Source organism: Pistacia vera, unplaced genomic scaffold (genome assembly GCF_008641045.1).
Source record: "Pistacia vera cultivar Batoury unplaced genomic scaffold, PisVer_v2 Contig968, whole genome shotgun sequence".
NCBI classification, from domain to species: domain Eukaryota; kingdom Viridiplantae; phylum Streptophyta; class Magnoliopsida; order Sapindales; family Anacardiaceae; genus Pistacia; species Pistacia vera.
In genome coordinates, this window is record NW_022196854.1 from 258,903 (window position 1) to 282,498 (window position 23,596).

Here is a 23,596-nt window from a genome sequence, read left to right on the forward strand (position 1 = left end):
CATTATTAACTGTCATCTATTGCCTCCTAATTTTTATGATTTTATTATTTTTGTTAACATTTAATTCAAGGTAATAAAAGAGAATTCTGATAATCTATTTTTAATTCGATCATTATTATGTTTAGTTGTTAAGTAATAAAATATTACGATAATCTTCTGATACTAATAATAATTACTATGGTAGCGTTTGGTTCAAGAAATATTGTATTACAAGAGAATGTTATATTAATGAAAAAATAGATTATCAGAGAATATTTAGAGAAATGTATTTAGTTGATTGGAATGAATTAGTGGTTATATTATACTGTATTAATATATTTGGTTCGGAGGATAAATGAGTAGATATATTATATAGATTACTAAATTGTCTTTCTTTTTAAATAATAATATAATATTATTTTTAGTATTATTTTTTGAATAATTTCTTTTAACCCCCTATATTTGAAATTTTGTTAAAACACCTTAGCCACATAAAACTTTAGTTTGTAGTAAAATCACCCTCACCTACCCACCCCAAGCCACTGCCGGCAACTAGCCACCACTGCTGGTAGCCGTTGTAATGGCGCACGACGATAATGCCTTTCCTAGCCGTGAAACAGCGACCACTTCACGACCACATTTTGGCTGTGAAACGGCCAGATCTGGCCATTTTCAGCCATGAATATGTGATCCATGGCCGGAAACATCCTTACCGACACACAACCGACAATATCCCACCAATCTTGCGCCAATATGATGACTTTCGCCAACGGTCGGCGATGGTCTTGGGTGGCTAGGGTTATTTTGTTAACTTTTGAATTTTTTTGTAACTGGGATATTTTAGCTAAATTTTCAAATATAGGGGGTCTAGGTAAGGGTTATTTGGTATACATATAAGGGCAAATGTGTCCAGAATGATAAAAGATTAAGGGCCAAATAGGGTCAAAATTAAGATTGCCCTGGTAATCTTATAATAACACCCTTGAGAAGATAATCTAATTACCCCTAATATTACCAATAGTAAACACTATTTGCAACAAAAGATTATCGTAATATTTTATTATTGACAACAAAACGAGGGAATCTTGAAAATGAAATAAAGATTACAAAATTAATCTTATTTCACCCCGAACAAAATGCAACCTACAGGTAATATGAGAGGTAATTCGATTACCGACTGAAAAGGTGTTATTCTTTTATTACCGGGGTAATCCATGTTCATACCAATTTTACCCTTAATTAATAAATATTTTGGACACAAATGCCCTCATATATCTACCAAATAACAATTAGCTCAAATGTGCGAAATAACTTCTGTAACCTCATAAATTAATTTTTTGGACAATTAGGGGTGGTGGCCGAAAGCCGGCAGTTGTCTTGGCCTAAGAGATTACTAACATAATGTTAACCTGGGACATTCAAAACATCACAAGATTTAGGAGAAAATAAGCAAATTTACCAAATCACTTAAGCAACATCGCTTATTGCTTAAGTGATCAAAACTTGCCTATATGATTATCGTTTAAGCGATTCGTTTACATCGCTTAAGCGATCTTGTATTTGACAGGGATTATTTGACAACCAAATTACATCAACACATACTAAGGCAATTTAAGAAGATTACTAACGTTAACCTACAATGTTCAGAACATGACAAGATTCAGGAAAAAAGAAGCAAATTTACTGGATCGCTTAAGCAACGTTGCTTATCGCTTAAGTGATCAAGGCTTATCTATATGGCTATCGCTTAAGCGATTATTTGCATCGCTTCAGCGATCCTGTATTTTTTGCGAGATTATTTGACAACCTAATTACATCAACACATATTAAGACCATTTAAGAAGATTACTAACGTTAATGTAAACCTAGGATGTTTAGAACATCAAAATAAAACAACTAGGATATGTGATACTAACAAGTCTATGATACATGAAGGAATGTCATAGCACACTACTGTGACAGGTTAGTATAAACGTACCTCATGCACAAATATGGATGGTTATGATTGCACAAACAGTCGACCCACATTACGGAATACAACTTCTCACGAAAATGTTCACAACATCACAAGATTCAAGAGAAAACAAACAAATTAGCCTTGATTGCTTAAGTGAAGTCGGTTTTTGCTTAAGCGATCAAGGCTTATCTATATGGTTATCGCTTAAGCGATCTTGTATTTTAGAAGGATTATTTGACAACCAAATTATATCAACACACATTAAGGCAATTTAAGAAGATTACTAACGTTAACATTAAGTCGGGACATTCAGAACATCACAAGATTTAGGAGGAAAGAAGAAAATTTACTAGATCGCTTAAGCAACGTCAATTATCGCTTAAACAATCAAGGCTTATCTATATGGTTATCGCTTAAGCGATTGTTTACATCGCTTAGCGATTCTATATTTTAGAAATATTATTTGACAAACAAGTTACATCAATACATATAAAGGCAATTTAAGAAAATTATTAAGGTTAACGTTAGCCTGGGACGTTCAGAACATCACAAGATTAAGGAGAAAAGAAGCAAATTTACCGGATTGCTTAAGCCACATCGCTTATCACTTAAGCAAATCGCTTAAGTGATTCGTTTTCATCGCTTAAGCGATTCGTTTACATTGCTTAAGCAATCTTGTATTTGAGAAAGACTATTTGACAACCAAATTACAACAACACTTATTAATGCAATTTAAGAAGATTACTAAGGTTAACGTTAACCTGGGACATTCAAAATATGACAAGATTCAGGAGAAAAGAAGGAGACTTGCTAGATCGCTTAAGCGATCAAGACTTATCTATATGCTTATTGCTTAAGCGATATGTTTACATTGCTTAAGCGATCTTGTATTTTGGAAGGATAATTTTACAGCCTAATTACATCACAAATTTACCGGATCGCTTAAGCGACATCGTTTATCACTTAAACGATATAGGCTTATTTATATGCTTATTGCTTAAACGAGATGTTCAAATCACTTAAGCGATACTACATTTGAGAAGGATTATTTGACAACCTAAGTACAACACATATTTACAAGATCACTTAAAATCATAGATTATTGGTGCAATAGTTTAAGATTACAAGATTGCTTTAGGGGGTGAAGATCCACTCGAAGAAATCTCTAGTTCACAAGCATATATATCACTATGAAATATCATGAAATAGTATAAGATTACTACTTTTTCTATTTATATAACATCTTAGAAGTAGTAAGTCAATCATCGAACAAGAGAAAAATGTCATTCACGCTCACACTTCAAATAAAAAGAATGAACAACCCCTAAGTTGAGCTACACTGAGCCATTTCTTGTTCCACTATGCTTGTGCTAACAGGATTGTACTAATAGTAGAGCTCCCCAACATCATCACCAGACAACTTCTTCCATCCATTAGGTCCAACGTGATAAACTGATTTAAGGAAAAGCTTTCGATCAAAACAAGCACATAAAAAAATAACATGCAAGTACGTGTGTGAGAAAAAGAGAGAGTACTGCTAGCACCGCCACCACTAGCCCTATCCTAGGCCAACAAACCAACCAAGAGAAATGCCTAAACAAAGGCAGGTAAAAATTTTGCACAAAGAAGCAGCCAAAACACAAACTTGCAGCACCCAAAACCCACAAACAGCAGCACACAAACTAGCAAAAAAATCTGCACAAAAAGATAACACCTGTAAAACCCCCCTCCAGTCAGGTATCCTCTGAATATCCCTCAATGAGAATCCCGAGGATACATGTCTAGAGAACGAGTTGTATTTAGAAAAAATCTGTATAAGGATAATAATAAAAATATCCAAAACATGCATATAAAATATCACGCAGGATCTAAACTTATAATTTACAAACTTTAAGAAATTACACAATCAAAACATATTTATAGGGTGGAATTAACCCACCTTCCAGGCACAAGATATCTAATGAATGAAGCTAAAATGGGACATTAATCACTGAGAGGAAAAATATTAATGCATGGTGGCAGGACATTTCCAGCCGCCCTGCTTGGAAGAAACTTATGAATCTTGCTTGTTTTCTAAGTGTCTTGTGATGAGTGATTAATTTGCTTTCTCTAGTTTGCTTTGTGTGTAATAATTTATTTACTTGATATAAAGTAATAATAATTTGGGTTCCCTCCAACCCTGAAAATCTTGAGAGCAAACGGGCAGTTCAGATGCTAGTAATAGATGGGAGGTGTAAGTGTGCAACGATAACAAATAGGTAGAATTACGGGTAAAAAACCAGCTACAGCTTAAAAAAGGGAGGAGGCCCACAACATGTCCAATATACCTTGTTTTTTTCATAAAATTCTCTAAGATATCTTACAAAAACATTATTGTTGTAACTATTTCATTCCTTTTTATTTACAAACAATCAAACGTAACCAACTTTGATTCTTGATAATATACATTATATTTCTACATTCTCTAATTAGATTACATATATTTATATTTATTTATGTTATATTGACATTTGTCTTAATCAAATTAAGTGTAAATTAGTAAGAACTTTTTTTTTTTTTTTTTAAATTGGTTGTAGAATAGTATTTATTAGTAAACATTTTATGAGAAACTAAAAACTTTATTCGGTCCAGGTTGAAAAAAAATCTTGGCTATGTCCCCTCGCTGCAGAAGCATCAAGGGATGGGTGTTATACCCAATTGACTAAGACTTTTTTTTTTTTTTTTTTTTTTGGATATACGAAAGTATCCAATGAGTTGTGCGTATTTTAAATAGTCTCTCAAAGTCCTGAAGTTAAGGGGAAACCTCTAATAGCTAACTCTTATTAGTAATCGTAAAATCTAATTCAAGACCTCTGAGTAATACACTCAAGAATCCCAAATTAACCACCAAAGAGGCAGTTACAAGACTTACTTACCTCCAGTTGTTCCATGCGCAACGAGTTTCGTCCCATATGGGTAGTATTTGTACCAATTGTAACATCACAAATGAAAAAAATTGACCACATGTCAAACCCATTCTTTAGCGATATGAGATCTATATCGCTGAGAGAAGTCATTTGAAGCAATGAGAACTCTTGCTATTCGGCAGAAAATGATTTTGGCGCATGCATGGAAAATTAACAGTTGGTGAATAAGACTTAGGGTTGAGTACTGAATTAGGTTGTCTGCTCGTAGAAAGAAATAATGGGATTCAAAGAAGAGGTAGCAAGTACGACACGTCGATTCTCATGTTCGGACGTTTTCTCCAACAAACCGACGAACGTGCGTCAGACTGAGACTGACTGCTTGGCGCACTTAAATTTGTCAAAAGCTTCACTATATATATATAATTAAAAATATCAAGAAATTCTCTCATTTCACAAGATATTAGAAAAGTCTCATTCATTGCATATTGTAACAATAAGAAATTATTTCTAGAGTTGAATGAAATGCCGAAGAGGAGAGTTTTGAAAAAATAAATACGTTCTCTATCAGTTAATTTATTATTTTGCGTGGATATTCTAAGTAAAACATAAAGAGACAAGAGATTTAGTTTTCAATTTTATACTTTTTATCCGCAATCTCAATGACCAACCGGGCAAAGGCAAACCTCTTCTACATTGATAGAATATGGAAGAGCAAAGCAAATCTTGATTTGCGAATTGCAAGTGAGAATTGAATTTACTATTTGAGCTTTATCGTATACACGTTGTTGCATTACAACAATTCCTAATATACAAAATAATTGATTCCTTCTTTTTTTTGAGGGATTTCCTTCTATTCAACTACATATGTTCTAAGATTTGTTGATGTAAAATGATGAGTTAACTTTAGACAGAGATTTTCTTGAGGGGCGTATAAGTGACTTTGCATATGAGATAGGCAATGCAGCTTCTTCTTCACTTTACTACATATGCCCTTGTGAAATTGTTAATATCTTGGCTCAATCCGTCCAGTATTTGACGATACAACAGCAACGATGCCCATACCTGCATTAACATCCAACACTCATGTTCATTCATATCTCAATCTCATCCAGTATTTTAAGGCACAATTTTACTGATAAAAAATTTCCTGATTATTTACCGGCCATCGATAGCCTCACTCAGCTCTGTCACGCCTTTCTCTGCCGCATAAAGAACATCCTTGCTCTCTTAATTGGGTCTTCATGAAGTTTCCCATTTCTCTGTCACCTTTCCAGCAGTAGTATTTCATCAGAAAGCCCTGCTGTGCCAACTATCTTGTGGTAGATAAACCCTTCTCTTCTTGCACTGAAGAGGAAATGTTCAAAGATGATGAAAATGAAGAGAAACGTTTAAAAGTAACAACAGCAGATTTTCAAAAATGTCATCTTCATGAAATTTACAGAAAAGCTAGCAAATTTAAAGACTGCACTTCTCCTCTCAACGTCGGAGTATGTTGGTGAGCTGGTTAGCAATCCCTAATGCCAAGGCAGCATTATAGACACTCTCTGTTGTGCCTGTGATTCAGGTGCAACATAACCGGAACACTCATCAAACCGACCGTCCCGGCAACATAATAACAAATAGAGGTATAGTTCATCAAAGGTTTTATATCTTGACTTTTAAGGTCCGTTCTCATTCCTTCAATCATGTCTCTGAATGGTGCCGACACAGGTATTTTGGTGATAAGTTCAATGTCTTGCAGTGCATACAACCTAGTTTTAAAAGTGTAAGTTAACTAAGGGGAACATCGATACATTCAATGGCTGAAATTCACTTGAAATGGCAGAAGGTTCAGATTAAGGGTTTACTACAGTTTGACAAAATAATTACTTAACTTTTGCCGAGGAAATTCTACGGGTAAATATAAAACTTCAGAGAGGTTTCTCCAAATCTTTACCCCATTCATTTAGAAATTTTAGGGTCTCTAGGCATTTGATATTCCTCATAGTACCGTGTAGAACCCTGCCTAACAAATCTGGCCCCAAATGACTGTTTTCATGGTGGAAACCCTTTGTTTTGATAAAGGTTAGTTTTTTCTTTTCCCTCTTCCGATGAGTGACTAAAAAAGCGAGATTGGTAACTTTTGTGGACGAGGGGAATAAGTTGGCATGAACATGGGACAAAAATCAAAACACAAGGTAGATATTTGCTTGTACTTCACAATTCTCTGACATATTCCCCCAACTCCCAATAAGCTCGACCTTTTCCTAATAATTATCCAAAATTTATGAAAACTAAAGAGCTCTTAGTAGGCCACCAGTGTCACCCTTTCAAAAACTTCGGACTTGAAGGATAAAATTGAAAAGCGCAGAAATGGCATGATATCATTACAAATGGAACATGATCTGTCATTATAGATAAAATTTTAATGTTATTAAAAATTGTTATAGTTATGACAGGCACACCCAATTGACATGAGATCTAAAACACTAAAAAAGTTCAAACTAGTACTACAACAACCATTCTCTGTTAAAATTTAATTTGATTCTGAAAATATAATCCAACCTGAATGTCAACAGGAAATTTGGCTACGTATCTGATAAAGCAGCATCAAGCATATCAAATGGACGACCCTGGAAAAGATCTTCTAACCTGGACTCCCACCTATCTAAAGCTGTTGGAGTAATGTGTGAAGCATTAGGCCATCAACCAGTTCATCAGTCCTCCTACCAACTGTACATACATTTTTAAGAAACGATAGGTAATGTACATACATGTTTACTAAGATCAGCATGAAGATTCTCACAAATTAATAAAATGCTTAGCCAACACAAACAAAAGACGAAAAAAGAATGGACAAGACATATGTCATACAGAGATTCTCTATTTCTGTTAATGTACAAGACAAGTTCCCAAGACAAACAAAGCATCGTGTAGCAAAAGTTTAGTTGAAAGAAATAAAAAAAAAAATTCACCACCTTAGCATTTTTCTGTAATAATTAGTGCATATGTGATTCAAAATGCTAATAACATAACATCAGACATACAGGGCTTGTCGATGGTCATTATTTGATATAACATTTTAATGATAACTATAACATAAAAATAGAACGGAAAATCAAGGTTAAATGTGGGAACAAGTCCTTTCAGTGAGGTATTTCAAAGAACTGGGACTGATATCATCCCCATCAAGGTTGAGAGAGTCGGTGTCAAGGAAAGTTATCTGAATAGAGCATATACATCCCCCCATGGAAGAAGACAAAGCTAACATATAAAATAAATTAAACAAAAGTATTCTCTATCCTATCAATATTAATGAAGGAAAAGAAGTCACAGATCAGATAACCACAACCATAAAAGTCATGTTTAAAGATGAACTTCGTTATAGTGGAGTCGGTCACAGCATGATTGAATTTGTGCTGTGAACGAATTTGTTAAAGAAATATAACCCTTGAGTAGTCATCAACAAATAGCAGAAACTGGCAGTAGTAAAGTACATACTCAGCAGGGAGAACATGAGGTTTATATCATCATTAAAGAAACAGCAAACCTTGTTGTTTGGATAATAATATAGATTCAGGACACAACCAACCTCACTAACACCAACAATCCACACAGTAATCTATGGCAGGTTGGGATGTCTTTGTTAAGCACATAAAAAAAAAAAATACTTGGTTTAAGATTCAATAAGCTACAAAGTTACATTTTTAAAAAATCTTTCAAGGTCTACTGATTCTTTGGTAAATCTGATCCTCAAGTCTAAAAATTATATAGAATATTTACTCAGGTAATGTTAAATTGCAAGCAAAAGATGCAGTATGATTTAAGGTTATGATCACAAACCATATATAGCCATAAGCCTTCTTCTTTCAGGGTCATTAGGGGAGTTCCTGAAAAAGGCAAAAATACATAAGGATTTGATTCAAAGAACTGCAAATACAGAATTTCACTCCCAGTTCAAAAATCAAATACATAGAAGAAGTCTAACCCAAGTAAAATGTCTTGGCATACTCTGCACAAATTCTCCACACGATCATAAGTTCAGTCAACAAGCTCAGAGTTCCCGGCAACACAATATCAGGTTTTACATCAAGTTCCCCACTTGACATTAATTGCCTATTAACCAGGCTGCCTGCTTCAACACCAATTGTAAACCTTTTCTTTGAAGACACGGCCATTCTCCCCGCGGTGCTAGCCACCATACTATTCAGGCAAGTTGATTCCACCTAAGCAAGGATGCCTAAAATCTGTATCCATGAGCAAGAATTCCATTTTGTGTTCCTACCTTTTTTCGGTCTACAGCTAAACATGGAACTACGATCCCGGTACAGAAATCTTGATGATTCTATTAGTCGGTTTCCATCGCGAACTGAATCAACGTATCCAACATATCTTGACAACTGTGAGTTGGGCGATCAACCCATAGCAAAGCCACAGACATGCTGAAACTAAAATTCTATATATCTAGCCTTCTTAATTCCCTCCTATCTCAACCTCAATTCACACACATCCAACTGAAACCTATCTTCTGAAAAACAACCCCACAGTTCAACTAAACACAATTTAGCAACAACTCAGCAGCAAAGACTCTGCTTCAACTCTGTATAAATGAACCAGAAACCACAGTAAGCATACAAAACCAAAACAACAAAATTAAAAACAACAAAGCATTAATAACAACAACACAAAATCCCACAGCAAGAACAAGATTAGAACGGGATCGCAAAAACATAAACTAAATTGTTTCAGAGTTCAGAAATCATAGTTATAGTGATAAACAAAGAAGGGTATTGGAAATGTTGGTAAAAGCAGTGACTAATAAATAAGAAAAAAGAAAGTATTAACATCATATCAAAATGAAAGCATAAATAAAAACTACAACGGCCATTTATCTTACTACCTAACAAAATCTCCACTCTTCCAGACCTCTCAAAGCCCTCCCTGTTTTGTTTCTTCTTTTATTTTATTTTATATTTTGTTTTATATTAATGATCATTGTCGGATTTGTATGCAGAATGCAGAGGTTGTTTTCTCTCTTTTTTATTTTAATGGTTGCTGTTTGTCATGTATCAGAATTCAGATCCGAATGGAATATGGATATCTTGGATAACCCGTTTCTTTTTCTATGGTTGGGTTAAACCCTTCAAGGATTCTTTTGTCTTCATCAATGCACTTCAATATTTTCTTAAAATTTAGTAACCTACTTGACATACATACGGTTCTAATTTTTGAAAAGGTTGAAAATTCTTAAATTCGAAAAAAATACTTTTTATTTTCCAAAAATGTTTACTAAGCCGACTTTGAAAAACATTTTTTATATAGTATTATTTAATTATTTCTATAAATTTGTATAGGAATGTACTTCAAAAACTACATATATTCATAGTTCAAAAGGCTTATTGTATTTTCTTTAAAAAAAATAATAATAATAAGAATGAGAAATTGATACTGTTCATTTTTATATAAACAGAAAATGAATGAATAAAATTTCACCCAAGCAACCGACCCGGCCCGAGTGAGAAGGAGATGAGGGAAGAGGTCGGACGTGGAATGGTCGACCAATGAGTGGAAGATAAGGTTATCAAATGAAGAGAAGGAAGAGTGGAGGTGAGAGTACACGTGGCAAGCGGTGAGTGAAGAGGGAAAAGAAAAGCTAGATCCGGGAGGATGAGTTGAGTGGTGGAGCCCAATAGTGGAGAATACAGTGAAAAAGGGAAATCGACAAAGGTGTTGTTCTTTTATTGAATACAGCAAAATGCGAATGTGGACGACGTGTCGTCCATGTGTTTACGACACGTTTTTCATGGTCAAGCGATTGACACGTATCTGCATTTTTGCCAACTTTCATGGGGTGGGGATGGCCTACGTATGCAAACTTAATTGGTTGACGGCTTAATCATAATGGTAATTGTATCATACAATGTGAGTGAAGAAAATTTACTCTTAATTTCTTTTTGTTTATTACGGTACCACATCAACATCCACTCCCATCTCATCAACTTATTTCTCAACCTCTCTTCAATTTTAATTATTTTTATTTTACTTGTAAAATACTGACAGATTTGGAAAATTTAAAAATATTCAGTAATTATACTGTTAATTGGATATGGAGGGATTGTTAAGATTTAGATTTGATGGCGAAATTAATAGTAATTTAATAAGAAATATACCAACTTTCCACCAACCAATAAATAATATTTGAAACATAGAGCAGACATGGGCGGCTGGTCCCAGTCACTTCAAAAAAAACGAAAGAACAACCCATATTATCATATATTTTGCAGTGAAAAATGATTTTTTATTTTTGACATATTAATGCACATGGTCAAATTGCATATGAATCTTTTTCAAACAATGTTAACCGTTAACTAATTATTTGTCAAACTCTTTGAGTTATATATAATTGCCCAAATCCCGATTAATAAACAAAAGAAAAAACAGGATACTATAATAAACAATTGTCCAAATACCAATTTGTAAGACTGTGTTATCATTATTAACTGTCATCTATTGCCTCCTAATTTTTATGATTTTATTATTTTTGTTAACATTTAATTCAAGGTAATAAAAGAGAATTCTGATAATCTATTTTAATTCGATCATTATTATGTTTAGTTGTAAGTAATAAAATATTACGAAATTTCTGATACTAATAATAATTACTATGGTAGCGTTTGGTTCAAGAAATAGTATTACAAGAGAATGTTATATTAATGAAAAAATAGATTATCAGAGAATATTTAGAGAAATGTATTTAGTTGATTGGAATGAATTAGTGGTTAATTAACTGTATTAATATATTTGGTTGGAGGATAAATGAGTAGATATATTATATAGATTACTAAATTGTCTTTCTTTTTAAATAATAATATAATATTATTTTTAGTATTATTTGAATAATTTCTTTTAACCCCCTATATTTGAAATTTTGTTAAAACACCTTAGCCACATAAAACTTTAGTTGTAGTAAAATCAACCTCACCTACCACCCCAAGCCACTGCCGGCAACTAGCCACCACTGCTGGTAGCCGTTGTAATGGCGCACGACGATAATGCCTTCCTAGCCGTGAAACAGCGACACACTTCACGACCACATTTTGGCTGTGAAACGGCCAGATCTGGCCATTTTCAGCCATGAATAGTGATCCATGGCCGGAAACATCCTTACGCACACAACCGACAATACCCACCAATCTTGCGCAATATGATGACTTTCGCCAAAGGTCGGCGTGGTCTTGGGTGGCTAGGGTTATTTTGTTAACTTTTGAATTTTTTTGTAACTGGGATATTTTAGCTAAATTTTCAATATAGGGGGTCTAGGTAAGGGTTATTGGTATACATATAAGGGCAAATGTGTCCAGAATGATAAAAGATTAAGGGCCAAAAGGGTCAAAATAAGATTGCCTGGTAATCTTATAATAACACCCTTGAGAAGATAATCTAATTACCCCTAATATTACCAATAGAAAACACTATTTGCAACAAAAGATTATCGTAAATTTTATTATTGCAACAAAACGAGGGAATCTTGAAAATGAAATAAAGATTACAAAATTAATCTTATTTACCCCGAACAAAATGCAACTACAGGTAATATGAGAGGTAATTCGATACGACTGAAAAGGTGTATTTTTTTATTCCGGGGTAATCCATGTTCATACCAATTTTACCCTTAATTAATAAATATTTTGGACACAAATGCCCTCATATAACCAATAACAATTAGCTCAAATGTGCGAAAAACTTCTGTAACCTCATAAATTAATTTTTTGGACAATTAGGGGTGGGTGGCCGAAAGCCCGGCAGTTGTCTGCCTAAAGAGGAAAAATCAATCCACAGAATCGAGGGTTTGGGGTTTTAATTTTTGAGATGATGATCAGCCCACGTTACAGCTTCAGTGTTTGGAATTCTTTTTTCTTTTAATATGGAAAGTGGCGGCGAGCATTGGTAGAGTGGGTAGATTCGATTCCAAGTTAGCAGGAGTTACTCTAACAAATTATAGTTTTTAATAGTTTCTTGTATAAATGTCACAAAGTTAACTATTAAACAAAGCTCAAGCGCAGTTCTTGAAAATCTCCCATTTCAAAGAGTTGAAATCAGCAAAATGGTTTGTATGTATTTCTATTGATCAAAATTTTACTATAACCCTATTTAATACAATATACCAATAAATTTTTTCACCCTGTTTAGAGTATTTAGATATATTGCTTAATGGTTGGGATATGTGAAACTATCATATTAACCTTGTTATTGGAAGGTTATAAGGGTATAATCAATGTTGAATTTGACTAGTTCTATAAGCTCAATACATGCACTATATTTCTATCTAATTCTAATCTAATTTGAAGATATTATACTAAACATATTCCGATAATCCTATCTTATTTGATTTAATCATATCTTATCATATTCATAATAGTTTTTTATAATATCATATTTTAAATAATATATCAAACAGACCATTTGTTTCTTCTTGATGGGCAAAAGACAAAGGTACTGAAATTGAATGGCTCATGCAGAAAAATCCACGTCAGAAGGACCAAAAATAGTGTGCCAAGAAGGAGAAATAAGAAAAGAGAAGAAGGGAGAAAGAGGAGAAAAAAAAAATTGGGGATTTTGTTTTTTCAATTTTATATAAGGTAAAATGACATAATTGTCCTCTAATTTTTGTTTTTCAAATTACTGTTCTATACATCTATCTTTCTGTAGTCAAAAATATCAAAAAAATTGGATGAATGGATGGATGGAAAACTGTTGTTTTGAAAACTTTTAGGTGGGAACTTGTCGTGAGGCCAATTTATAAAATTAAAAATATATATTAAATTGAGAATTAGAAAAAGCATAAGAATACATAAACTACCTTTTACAAAATAAGGACGTAATTATCCTGAAAAACCAAATTACAGAGTTCACAAATGAGAATAGTTCATTAGTATATAATTTGATCTGTCCAAATTTCAACCTAAAAAGTTTGGGTTTGTTGAACTTCTCTTCAGCGTAGTATTTCTACCTGAATAGTCTCAATACTCTTTGGAAAAAGATTTAGTCTTTAATACTACGGGAAAAAGATGTTGAAGCCACTGGAATTCTAGAACTAAAGAACACCATTTTTATTCCCTTTTTGCAAAATATTGTTCTTGTTTTTGTAGGTACAATCGTTTTTTTAAGTTGGAGAAATGGAAGGAGATATATAGTAAAAGGGTATTTTTCAGATAATTTTAAAAATGAACTAAAACAATAATTTATTTAAATTGAGGTTTAAAAAGAGTTTTCTAGAGTCAATTGAGCTGGCCAAGCCCAACCTGTTAGTAACCTCCAGCTCACTTGTGGGCAAGATCGACCCACCGGTTGGGTCGATGAGGGTGGCATGTGACAACCCCCGAAAACCACCATACTGTAAACGTATTGCAAAAGTCAAAAGTGTTCTTTAATTTATCAGAAGTAGAAAAATAAAATAACACTTCATGGGAGGAGAATTCCACGTGACAACCACCATGTGTTTTCGAGAAAATTTCGTCTATATAACACCTTCAAAATCCTCATTGAAAAGGGCCGAGATCAGATCACTTAATAACAAAATGGTAGTGAAAGTGTTTGGTCCAGTGCATGCAGCTTGCCCCCAGAGAGTTTTGGCTTGCCTGCTTGAAAAGGATGTGGATTTCGAAATTGTGCATGTTAATCTCGATCAAGGGGAGCATAAGCAACCGGATTTTCTTGTTCGACAGGTGATTTTTAACAATGTTGCTTACTATAATATTTATGCTTTTTTATTTTTTATCTGACATGAAATTTCAATCATTTTTGAAGCCGTTTGGGCAAGTTCCGGCTATAGAAGATGGGGACTTTAGGCTCTTTGGTAAGTAACATAATCTTACATGATCCAAGGATGAAAATAATTTCAATTTGGGTTTTTTACACTATTGCACCAGTATCATATATATATAACTCGCAAAATACGTTAGTACTAATCATTTATAAAAGGTTTTCTAAAATCCATCTCCAACTTCCATTGAATTTTGCAGAGTCTAGGGCAATCATAAGGTACTATGCAGCAAAATATGCAGAGCGCGGTCCAAACCTACTGGGAAAGACATTAGAAGAGAGAGCTCTGGTGGATCAATGGCTTGAAGTGGAAGCTCATAATTTCAATGACTTGGTTTATACTATGGTTCTTCAGCTTGTTGTACTGCCGAGAATGGGACAGCCGGGGGACTTGGCCTTGGTCCATAGCTGTGAGCAGAAGCTGGAGAAAGTTTTAGACATTTATGAACAAAGGTTGTCTAATTCCAAATATCTCGCTGGAGAAAGCTTCACACTCGCGGATTTAACCCACCTTCCAGGCACAAGATATCTAATGAATGAAGCTAAAATGGGACACTTAATCACTGAGAGGAAACATATTAATGCATGGTGGGAGGACATTTCCAGCCGCCCTGCTTGGAAGAAACTTATGAATCTTGCTTGTTTCTAAGTGTCTTGTGATGAGTGATTAATTTGCTTTCTCTAGTTTGCTTTGTGTTGTAATAATTTATTACTCTTGATAATAAAGTAATAATAATTTGGTTTCCTCCTCCAATCCTGAAAATCTTGAGAGCAAACGGGCAGTTCAGATGCTAGTAATAGTATGGGAGGTGTAAGTTGCAACGATAACAAATAGGTAGAATTACGGGTAAAAACCAGCTACCAGCTTAAAAGGGGAGGATGCCCACAACATGTTCAATATACCCAATTGGTAAGACTAAGACAGGATGCCCACAAGTACATGTTTAATTAATATACCCAATTGGTAAGACTTACTCTATACCTTCTGGTCGTGCTTGCCTTAGCTGTAGCCCGGCCAAGTTTTCTGAAAAATAAAGAAATAAGTAAATACATATTTTAATAAAATTGAAGCCATTTAACCTTCTTTTTTCATAAAATTCTCTAAGATATCTTCAAAAACATATATTTTTTGTAACTATTTCATTCCTTTTTATTTACAAACAATCAAACGTAACCAACTTTGATTCTTGATAATATACATTATATTTCTACATTCTCTAATTAGATTACATATATTTATATTTATTTATGTTTATATTGACATTTGTCTTAATCAAATTAAGTGTAAATTAGTAATTAACTTTTTTTTTTTTTTTTTTTTAAATTTTGGTTGTAGAATAGTATTTATTAGTAAACATTTTATTGAGAAACTAAAAACTTTATTCGGTCCAGGTTGAAAAAAAATCTTGGCTATGTCCCCTCGCTGCAGAAGCATACAAGGGATGGGTGCTTATACCCAATTGACTAAGACTTTTTTTTTTTTTTTTTTTTTTTGGATATACGAAAGTATCCAAATGAGTTTGTGCGTATTTTAACTAGTCTCTCAAAGTCCTGAAGTTAACGGGTAAACCTCTAATAGCTAACTCTTATTAGTAATCGTAAATATTCTAATTCAAGACCTCTTGAGTAATACACTCAAGAATCCCAAATTAACCACCAAAGAGGCAGTTACAAGACTTACTTTATACCTCCAGTTTGTTCCATGCGCAACGAGTTTCGTCCCATATGGGTAGTATTTTGTACCAATTGTAACAATCACAAATAGAAAAAAATTGACCACATGTCAAACCCATTCTTTAGCGATATGAGACTCTATATCGCTAGAGAAGTCATTTGAAGCAATGAGAACTCTTGCTATTCGGCAGAAAATGATTTTGGCGCATGCATGGAAAATTAACAGTTGGTGAATTAAAGACTTTAGGGTTGAGTACTGAATTAGGTGTCTGCTCGTAGAAAGAAATAATGGGATTCAAAGAAGAGGTAGCAAGTACGACACGTCGATTCTCATGTTTCGTACGTTTTCTCCAACAAACCGACGAACGTGCGTCAGACTTGAGACTGACTGCTTGGCGCACTTAAATTTGTCAAAAGCTTCACTATATATATATAATTAAAATATACAAGAAATTCTCTCATTTCACAAGATATTAGAAAAGTCTTCATTCATTGCATATTGTAACAATAAGAAATTATTTCTAGGAGTTGAATGAAATGCCGAAGAGGAGAATTTTGAAAAATATAAATACGTTCTCTATCAATTAATTTTAATTTATTTTACGTGGATATTCCTCAAGTAAAACATAAAGAGACAAAGAGATTTAGTTTTCAATTTTATACATTTTTTTTATCCGTAATCTCAATGACCAACCGAGGCAAAGGCAAACCTCTGTCTACATAGATAGAATATAGCAAGAGCAAAGCATAAATCTTGATTTGCGAATTGCAAGTGAGAATTGAATTTACTATTTGAGCTTTATCTTGGATACACGTTGTTGTATTACAACAATTCCTAATATACCAAAATAATTGATTCCTTCTTTTTTTTGGAGGGATTCCTTCTATTCAACTACATATGCTTCTAAGATTGGTGATGTAAAATGATGAGTGTTACTTTAGACAGAGATTTTCTGAGGGGCGTATAAGTGACTTTGCATATGAGATAGGCATGCAGCTATCTTCTTCACTTTACTCACATAGTGCCTCCTTGTGAAATTGTTATAATCATTGGCTTCAATCTCGTCCAGTATTTACGATACAACAGCAACGATGCCCATACCTGCATAACATCCAACACTCATGTTCATTCATATCTTCAATCTCATCCAGTATTTTAAGGCACATTTATACTGATAAAAAATTTCTGGATTTAACGGCCATCGATAGCTCACTCAGCTCTGTCACGTTTCTCTGCCGCATCAAAGAACATCCTTGCTCTCTTAATTGGTTCTTCATGAAGTTTCTCCATTTTCTGTCACCTTTCCAGCTAGTAGTCTTCATCAGAAAAGCCCTGCTTGGCCAACTCATCTTGTGGTAGATAAACCCTTCTCTTTCTGCACTGAAGAGAAATGTTCAAAGATGATGAAAATGAAGAGAAACGTTTAAAAAGTAACAACAGCAGATTTCAAAAAAATGCCATCTTCATGAAATTAACAGAAAAAGAGCAAATTTAAAGACTGCACTTACTCCTCTCCAACGTCCGGAGTATGTTGGTGAGCTGGTTAGCAATCCCTAATGCCAAGGCAGCATTATAGACACTCTCCTGTTGTTGCCTGTGATTCAGGTGCAATGCCCATAACCGGAACACATCATCAAACCGACCGTCCCGCAACATATAACAATAGACGGTATAGTTCATCAAAGGTTTTATATCTTGACTCTTAAGGTCCGTTCTCATTCCTTCAATCATGTCTCCGAATGGCTGCAGAAACAGGTATTTTGGTGATAAGTTCAATGTCTTGCAGTGCAATACAACTAGTTTTAAAAGTGTAATGCTTAACTAAGGGGACATCGAACATCCAATGGCTGGAACATTCACTGAAATGGCAGAGGTTCAGATAAGGGTTTACTACAAGTTCTTGCACAAAATAACTTACACTTTTGCGAGGAAATTCTACAGGGTAAATATAAAACTTCAGAGAGGTTTCTCCAATCTTTACCCCATTCATTTAGAAATTTAGGGCTTCTTAGGCATTTGCAATCCTCATAGTACCGTGTAGACCCTGCCAAAATCTCAGCCCCAAAGACTAGTTTCTGGCCTGGCTGGACAACCCTTTGTTTTGATAAAGGTTAGTTTTTTCTTTTTCCCCTTCGATGAGTGACTAAAAAGCAGATTGGTCAACTTTTGTGGACGAGGGAATAAGTCTGGCATGAACATGGGACAAAAATCAAAACACAAAGAGAATTGCTTGTACTTCACAATTCTCTGACAATTCCCCCAACTCCAATAAGCTCGACCTTTTCCTAATAATTATCCAAAATTTATGAAAACTAAAGAGTCTTAGTAGGCACACAGTGCACCTCTTTCAAACTCGGACTTGAAGGAAAATTGAAAACGCAGAAATGGCATGATATCATTACAAATGGAACATGATCTGTCATTATAGATAAAATTTTAATGTTATTAAAAATTGTTATAGTTATGCTCAAGGACCACCCAATGACATGAGATCTAACAACACTACAAAAAGTTCAAACTAGTACTAAAACAACCATTCTCTGTTAAAATTAATTGATTCTGAAAATATAATCCAACCGAATGTCAACAGGAAATTTGGCTCATGTATATAAGCAGCATCAAGCATATCAAATGGACGACCCTGGAAAAAGATCTTCTAACCTGGACTCCCACCTATCTAAAGCTGTTGGAGTAATGTGTGAAGCATTAGGCCCATCAACCAGGTCATCAGTCCTCCTACACCACACTGTACATACATTTTATAAGAAACGATAGGTAATGTACATACATGTTACTAAGAATCAGCATTGAAGATTTCACAAATTAATAAAACGCTTAGCCAACACATATACAAAAGACGAAAAAAGAATGTACAAGACATATGTCATACACGAGATTCTTATTTCTGTTAATGTACAAGACAAGTTCCCAAGACAAACAAAAGCATCGTTGTAGGCAAAAGTTTAGTTGAAAGAAATAAAAAATAAAAATTCACACCTTATGCATTTTTCTGTAAAATAATGTGCATATGTGATTCAAATGCTAATAACATAACATCAGACATACAGGGCTTGTCGATGGTCTTATGATAAACATTTAATGATAACTATAACATAAAAATAGAACAGGAAAATCAAGGTTAATGTGGAGAACAAAGCTCCTTTCAGTGAGGTATTTCAAAGAACTGGGACTGAAATCATCCCCATCAAGGTGAGGAAGTTCGGTGTCAAGGAAAGTTATCTGAATAGAGCATATACATCCCCCCATGGAAGAAGACAAAGCTAACATTATAAAATAATTAAAACAAAAAGTATCTATATCTATCAATATTATGAAGGAAAAGAAGTCACAGACAGAAACCACAACCACATAAAGTCATGTTTAAAGATGAACTTCGTTATAGTGGAGTCGGTCACAGCATGATGAATTTGTGCTGTGACCGAATTTGTTAAGAAATATAACCCTTGAGTAGTCATCAACAAATAGCAGAAAACTGGCAGTAAAGTACATACTCATGCAGGGAGAACATGGGTTTATATCATCATTAAAGAAACAGCAATCCTTGTTGTTTGGATAATAATATAGATTCAGGACACAACCAACCTCACTAACACAACAATCCACAAAGTAATTCTATGGCATGGTTTGGGATGTCTTTGTTAAGCACATAAAAAAAAAAAATACTTGGTTTAAGATTCAATAAGCTACAAAGTACATTTTTAAAAAAATCTTTCAAGGTCTTTACTGATTCTTTGGTAAATCTGATCCTCAAGTACCTAAAAATTATATGAATATTTACTCAGGTAATGTTAAATTGCAAGCAAAGAGCAGTATGATTTAAGGTTATGATCACAAAACATATATAGCCCATATAGCCCTTCTTCTTTCAGGGGTCATTAGGAGAGTTCCTGAAAAAGGCAAAAATACATAAGGATTTGATTCAAAAGAACGCAAATCAGAATTTCACTCCCAGTTCAAAACTCAAATTACATAGAAGAAGTCTAACCCAGTAAAAATGTTGGCATACTCTGCACAAACTTCTCCACACCGATCATAAGCTTCAGTCAACAAGCTCAGAGTTCCCGGCAACACAATATCAGGTTTTACATCAAGTTCCCCACTTGACATTAATTGCCTATTAACCAAGGCTGCTGCTTCAACACCACATTGTAAACCTTTTTTGAGAGACACGGCCATTTCTCCCGCGGTGCTAGCCACCATACTATTTCAGGCAAGTTGATTCCACCTAAGCAAGGTGCCTAAAATCTGTATCCAATGAGCAAGATTCCATTTTGTGTCCTACCTTTTTCGGTCTAAGCTAAACATGGAACTACGATCGGTACAGAAATCTGATGATCTATTAGTCGGTTTCCATCGCGAACTGAATCAACGTATCCAACATATCTTGACAACTGGAGTTGGGCGATACAACCCATAGCAAAGCACAGACATGCTGAAATTAAAATTCATATATCTAGCTTCTTAATTCCCTCCTATCTCCAACCTCAATTCACAACAATCCAACTGAAACCTATCTTCTAGAAAACAACCCACAAGTTCAACTTAAACACAATATAGCAACAACTCAGCAGTCAAAGACTTGCTTCAACTCTGTATAAATGAACCAGAAACCACAGTAAGCATACAAAACCAACAACAAACAAAATTTAAACACAACAAAGCATTAATAACAACCAACACAAAATCCCACAGCCAGAACAAGAACTTAGAACGGGATCGCAAAAACATAAACTAAATTGTTTCAGAGTTCAGAAATCATAGTTTATAGTGATTAAACAAAGAAGGGTATGGAAATGTTGGTAAAAGCAGTGACTATTAAATAAGAAAAAGAAAGTATTAACATCATATCAAAATGAAAGCAAATAAAAAACAACAACGGCCATTTTATCTTACCTTACCTAACAAACTCTCCACCTTCCAGACCTCTAAAGCCTCACACTGTTTTGTTTCTTCTTTTATTTTATTTTATATTTGTTATATAATGACTAGCATTGTCCGGATTTGTATGCAGAATGCAGAGTTGTTTCTCTCTCTTTTTTTATTTTAATGGTTGCTGTTTTGTCATGTATCAGAATTCAGATCCGAATGGAAATGGATATTCTTGGATAACCCGTTTCTTTTTCTTGGTTTGGGTTAAACCCTTCCAAGGATTCTTTTGTCTTCATCAATGCACTTCAATTATTTCTTTAAAATTTAGTAACCTACTTGACAATACATACGGTTCTAAATTTTTGAAAAGGTTGAAATTCAAATTCGAAAAAAAATATTTTTATATTTCAAAAATGTTTTACTAAGCCGACTTTGAAAAACATTTTTTATATATAGTATATTTAATTATTTCTATCAAGTTTGTATAGGAATGTACTTCAAAAAATACATATATTCATAGTTACAAAAGGCTTATTGGTATTTTCTTTTAAAAAAATAAATAATAAGAATGAGAAATTGAATAATGTCAATTTTTATTAAACAGAAAATGAATGAATAAAATTTCACCCAAGCAACCGGACCCGGCCCGTGGAGAAGGAGATGAGGGAAGAGGATCGGACGTGGAATGGTCGACCAATGAGTGGAAGATAAGTTATCAAATGAAGAGAAGGAAGAGTGGAGGTGAGAGTACACGTGGCAAGCGGGAGTGAAGAGGGAAAAGAAAAGCTAGATCCCGGGAGGATGAGTTGAGTGGTGGAGCCCAATAGTGAGAGATACAGTGAAAAAGGGAAATCGACAAAGGTGTTTGTCTTTTATTTGATACAGCAAAAATTGCGAATGTGGACGACGTGTCGTCCATGTGTTTACGACACGTTTTTCATGGTCAAGCGATTGACAGTATCTGCATTTTTGCCAACTTTATGGGGTGGGGATGGCCTACGTATGCAAAATAATTGGTTGACGGCTTAATAACATAATGGTAATTGTATCATACAATGTGAGTGAAGAAAATTTACTTCTAATTCTTTTTGTTTACTACCGTACCACATCAACATCCACTCCATCTTCATCAACTTATTTCTAACCTCTCTTCAATTTTAATTATTTTTTATTTACTTGTAAAATACTGACAGATTTGGAAAATTTAAAAATATTCAGTAATTATAATGTATGGATATGGAGGGATTGTTAAGATTTAGATTTGATGGCGAAATTAATAGTAATTTAATAAGAAATATACCAACTTTCCACCAACCAATTAAATAATATTGATAACATTAGAGAGACATGGCGGGGGTCCCAGTCACTTCAAAAAAACGAAAGAACAACCCATTATATCATATATTTTGCAGTGAAAAATGATTTTTTATTTTTGACATATAATTTGCACATGGTCAAATTGCATATGAATCTTTTTCAAACAATGTTAACCGTTAACTAATTATTTGTCAAACTCTTGATGTATATAATAATGCCAAATCCCGATTAATAAACAAAAGAAAAAACAGTATATATAATAAAACAATTGTCCAAATACCAATTTGTAAGACTGTTGTTATCATTATTAACTGTCATCTATTGCCTCCTAATTTTTGATTTTATTATTTTGTTAACATTTAATTCAAGGTAATAAAAGAGATATGATAATCTATTTAATTCGATCATTATTATGTTTAGTTGTAAGTAATAAAATATTAAATAATCTTCTGATACTAATAATAATTACTATGGTAGCGTTTGGTTCAAGAAATATTGTATTACAAGAGAGTTATATTAATGAAAAAATAGATTATCAGAGAATATTTAGAGAAATGTATTTAGTGATTGGAATGAATTAGTGGTTATATTTACTGTATAATATATTTGGTTCGGAGGATAAATGAGTAGATATATTATATAGATTAAAATTGTCTTTCTTTTAAATAATAATATATATTATTTTTGTATTATTTTTTGAATAATTTCTTTTAACCCCCTATATTGAAATTTTGTTAAAAACCTTAGCCACATAAAACTTTAGTTGTAGTAAAATACCCTCACCTACCACCCCAAGCCACTGCCGGCAACTAGCCACCACTGCTGGTAGCCGTGTAATGGCGCACGACGATAATGTTCCTAGCCGTGACAGCGACACTTCACGACCCCATTCTTGGTCGTGCTGTCAACGGCCAGATCTGGCCATTTCAGCCATGAATATGTGATCCATGGCCGGAAACATCCTACCGACACACAACCGACAATATCCCACCAATCTTGCGCCATATGATGACTTTCGCCAACGGTCGGCGATGGTCTTGGGTGGCTAGGGGTATTTTGTTAACTTTTGAA

At 34.0% G+C, this 23,596-nt stretch overlaps 3 protein-coding genes and 1 pseudogene across 3 annotated transcripts in view; 1 reads left to right on the top strand and 3 right to left on the bottom strand.

The window, feature by feature from the left end:
• LOC116121143 (phytoene synthase 2, chloroplastic-like) overlaps positions 1-21,253 on the bottom strand; it is a 28,069-nt gene extending 6,816 nt beyond the window's left edge. Inside the window, exon 1 of the mRNA XM_031407080.1 lies at positions 21,233-21,253. The gene's annotated coding sequence lies outside the window, so the exon portion shown is untranslated. The remainder of the gene's footprint in view (positions 1-21,232) is intronic.
• LOC116121145 lies at positions 5,590-9,262 on the bottom strand (annotated as a pseudogene).
• LOC116121146 (glutathione S-transferase F11-like) lies at positions 14,341-15,397 on the top strand. Its single transcript, XM_031407083.1, has 3 exons — positions 14,341-14,546; positions 14,629-14,677; positions 14,844-15,397. Exons 1-3 carry the CDS (start codon positions 14,400-14,402, stop codon positions 15,290-15,292), a joined length of 645 nt encoding a protein of 214 aa, XP_031262943.1. The 5' UTR covers positions 14,341-14,399; the 3' UTR covers positions 15,293-15,397.
• On the bottom strand, positions 17,391-18,049 carry LOC116121134 (phytoene synthase 1, chloroplastic-like). Its single transcript, XM_031407069.1, has 3 exons — positions 17,827-18,049; positions 17,532-17,693; positions 17,391-17,419 (listed from the first exon to the last, which is right to left on the bottom strand). Exons 1-3 carry the CDS (start codon positions 18,047-18,049, stop codon positions 17,391-17,393), a joined length of 414 nt encoding a protein of 137 aa, XP_031262929.1.
• Positions 21,254-23,596: the final 2,343 nt, after the last annotated feature.

Excerpts from the sequence above, each read along its gene's own strand:
- LOC116121146 (XM_031407083.1), top strand. The coding sequence starts at position 14,400 with ATGGTAGTGAAAGTGTTTGGTCCAGTGCATGCAGCTTGCCCCCAGAGA. Across the intron at positions 14,547-14,628 it reads CGGATTTTCTTGTTCGACAG|CCGTTTGGGCAAGTTCCGGC; the intron begins GTGATTTTTAAC and ends TCATTTTTGAAG. Across the intron at positions 14,678-14,843 it reads TGGGGACTTTAGGCTCTTTG|AGTCTAGGGCAATCATAAGG; the intron begins GTAAGTAACATA and ends TGAATTTTGCAG.
- LOC116121134 (XM_031407069.1), bottom strand. The coding sequence starts at position 18,049 with ATGATTGAAGGAATGAGAACGGACCTTAAGAGTCAAGATATAAAACCT. Across the intron at positions 17,694-17,826 it reads ACTCCGGACGTTGGAGAGGA|AAAGAGAAGGGTTTATCTAC; the intron begins GTAAGTGCAGTC and ends TCTTCAGTGCAG. Across the intron at positions 17,420-17,531 it reads GAGAAACGTGACAGAGCTGA|GTATGGGCATCGTTGCTGTT; the intron begins GTGAGCTATCGA and ends GATGTTATGCAG.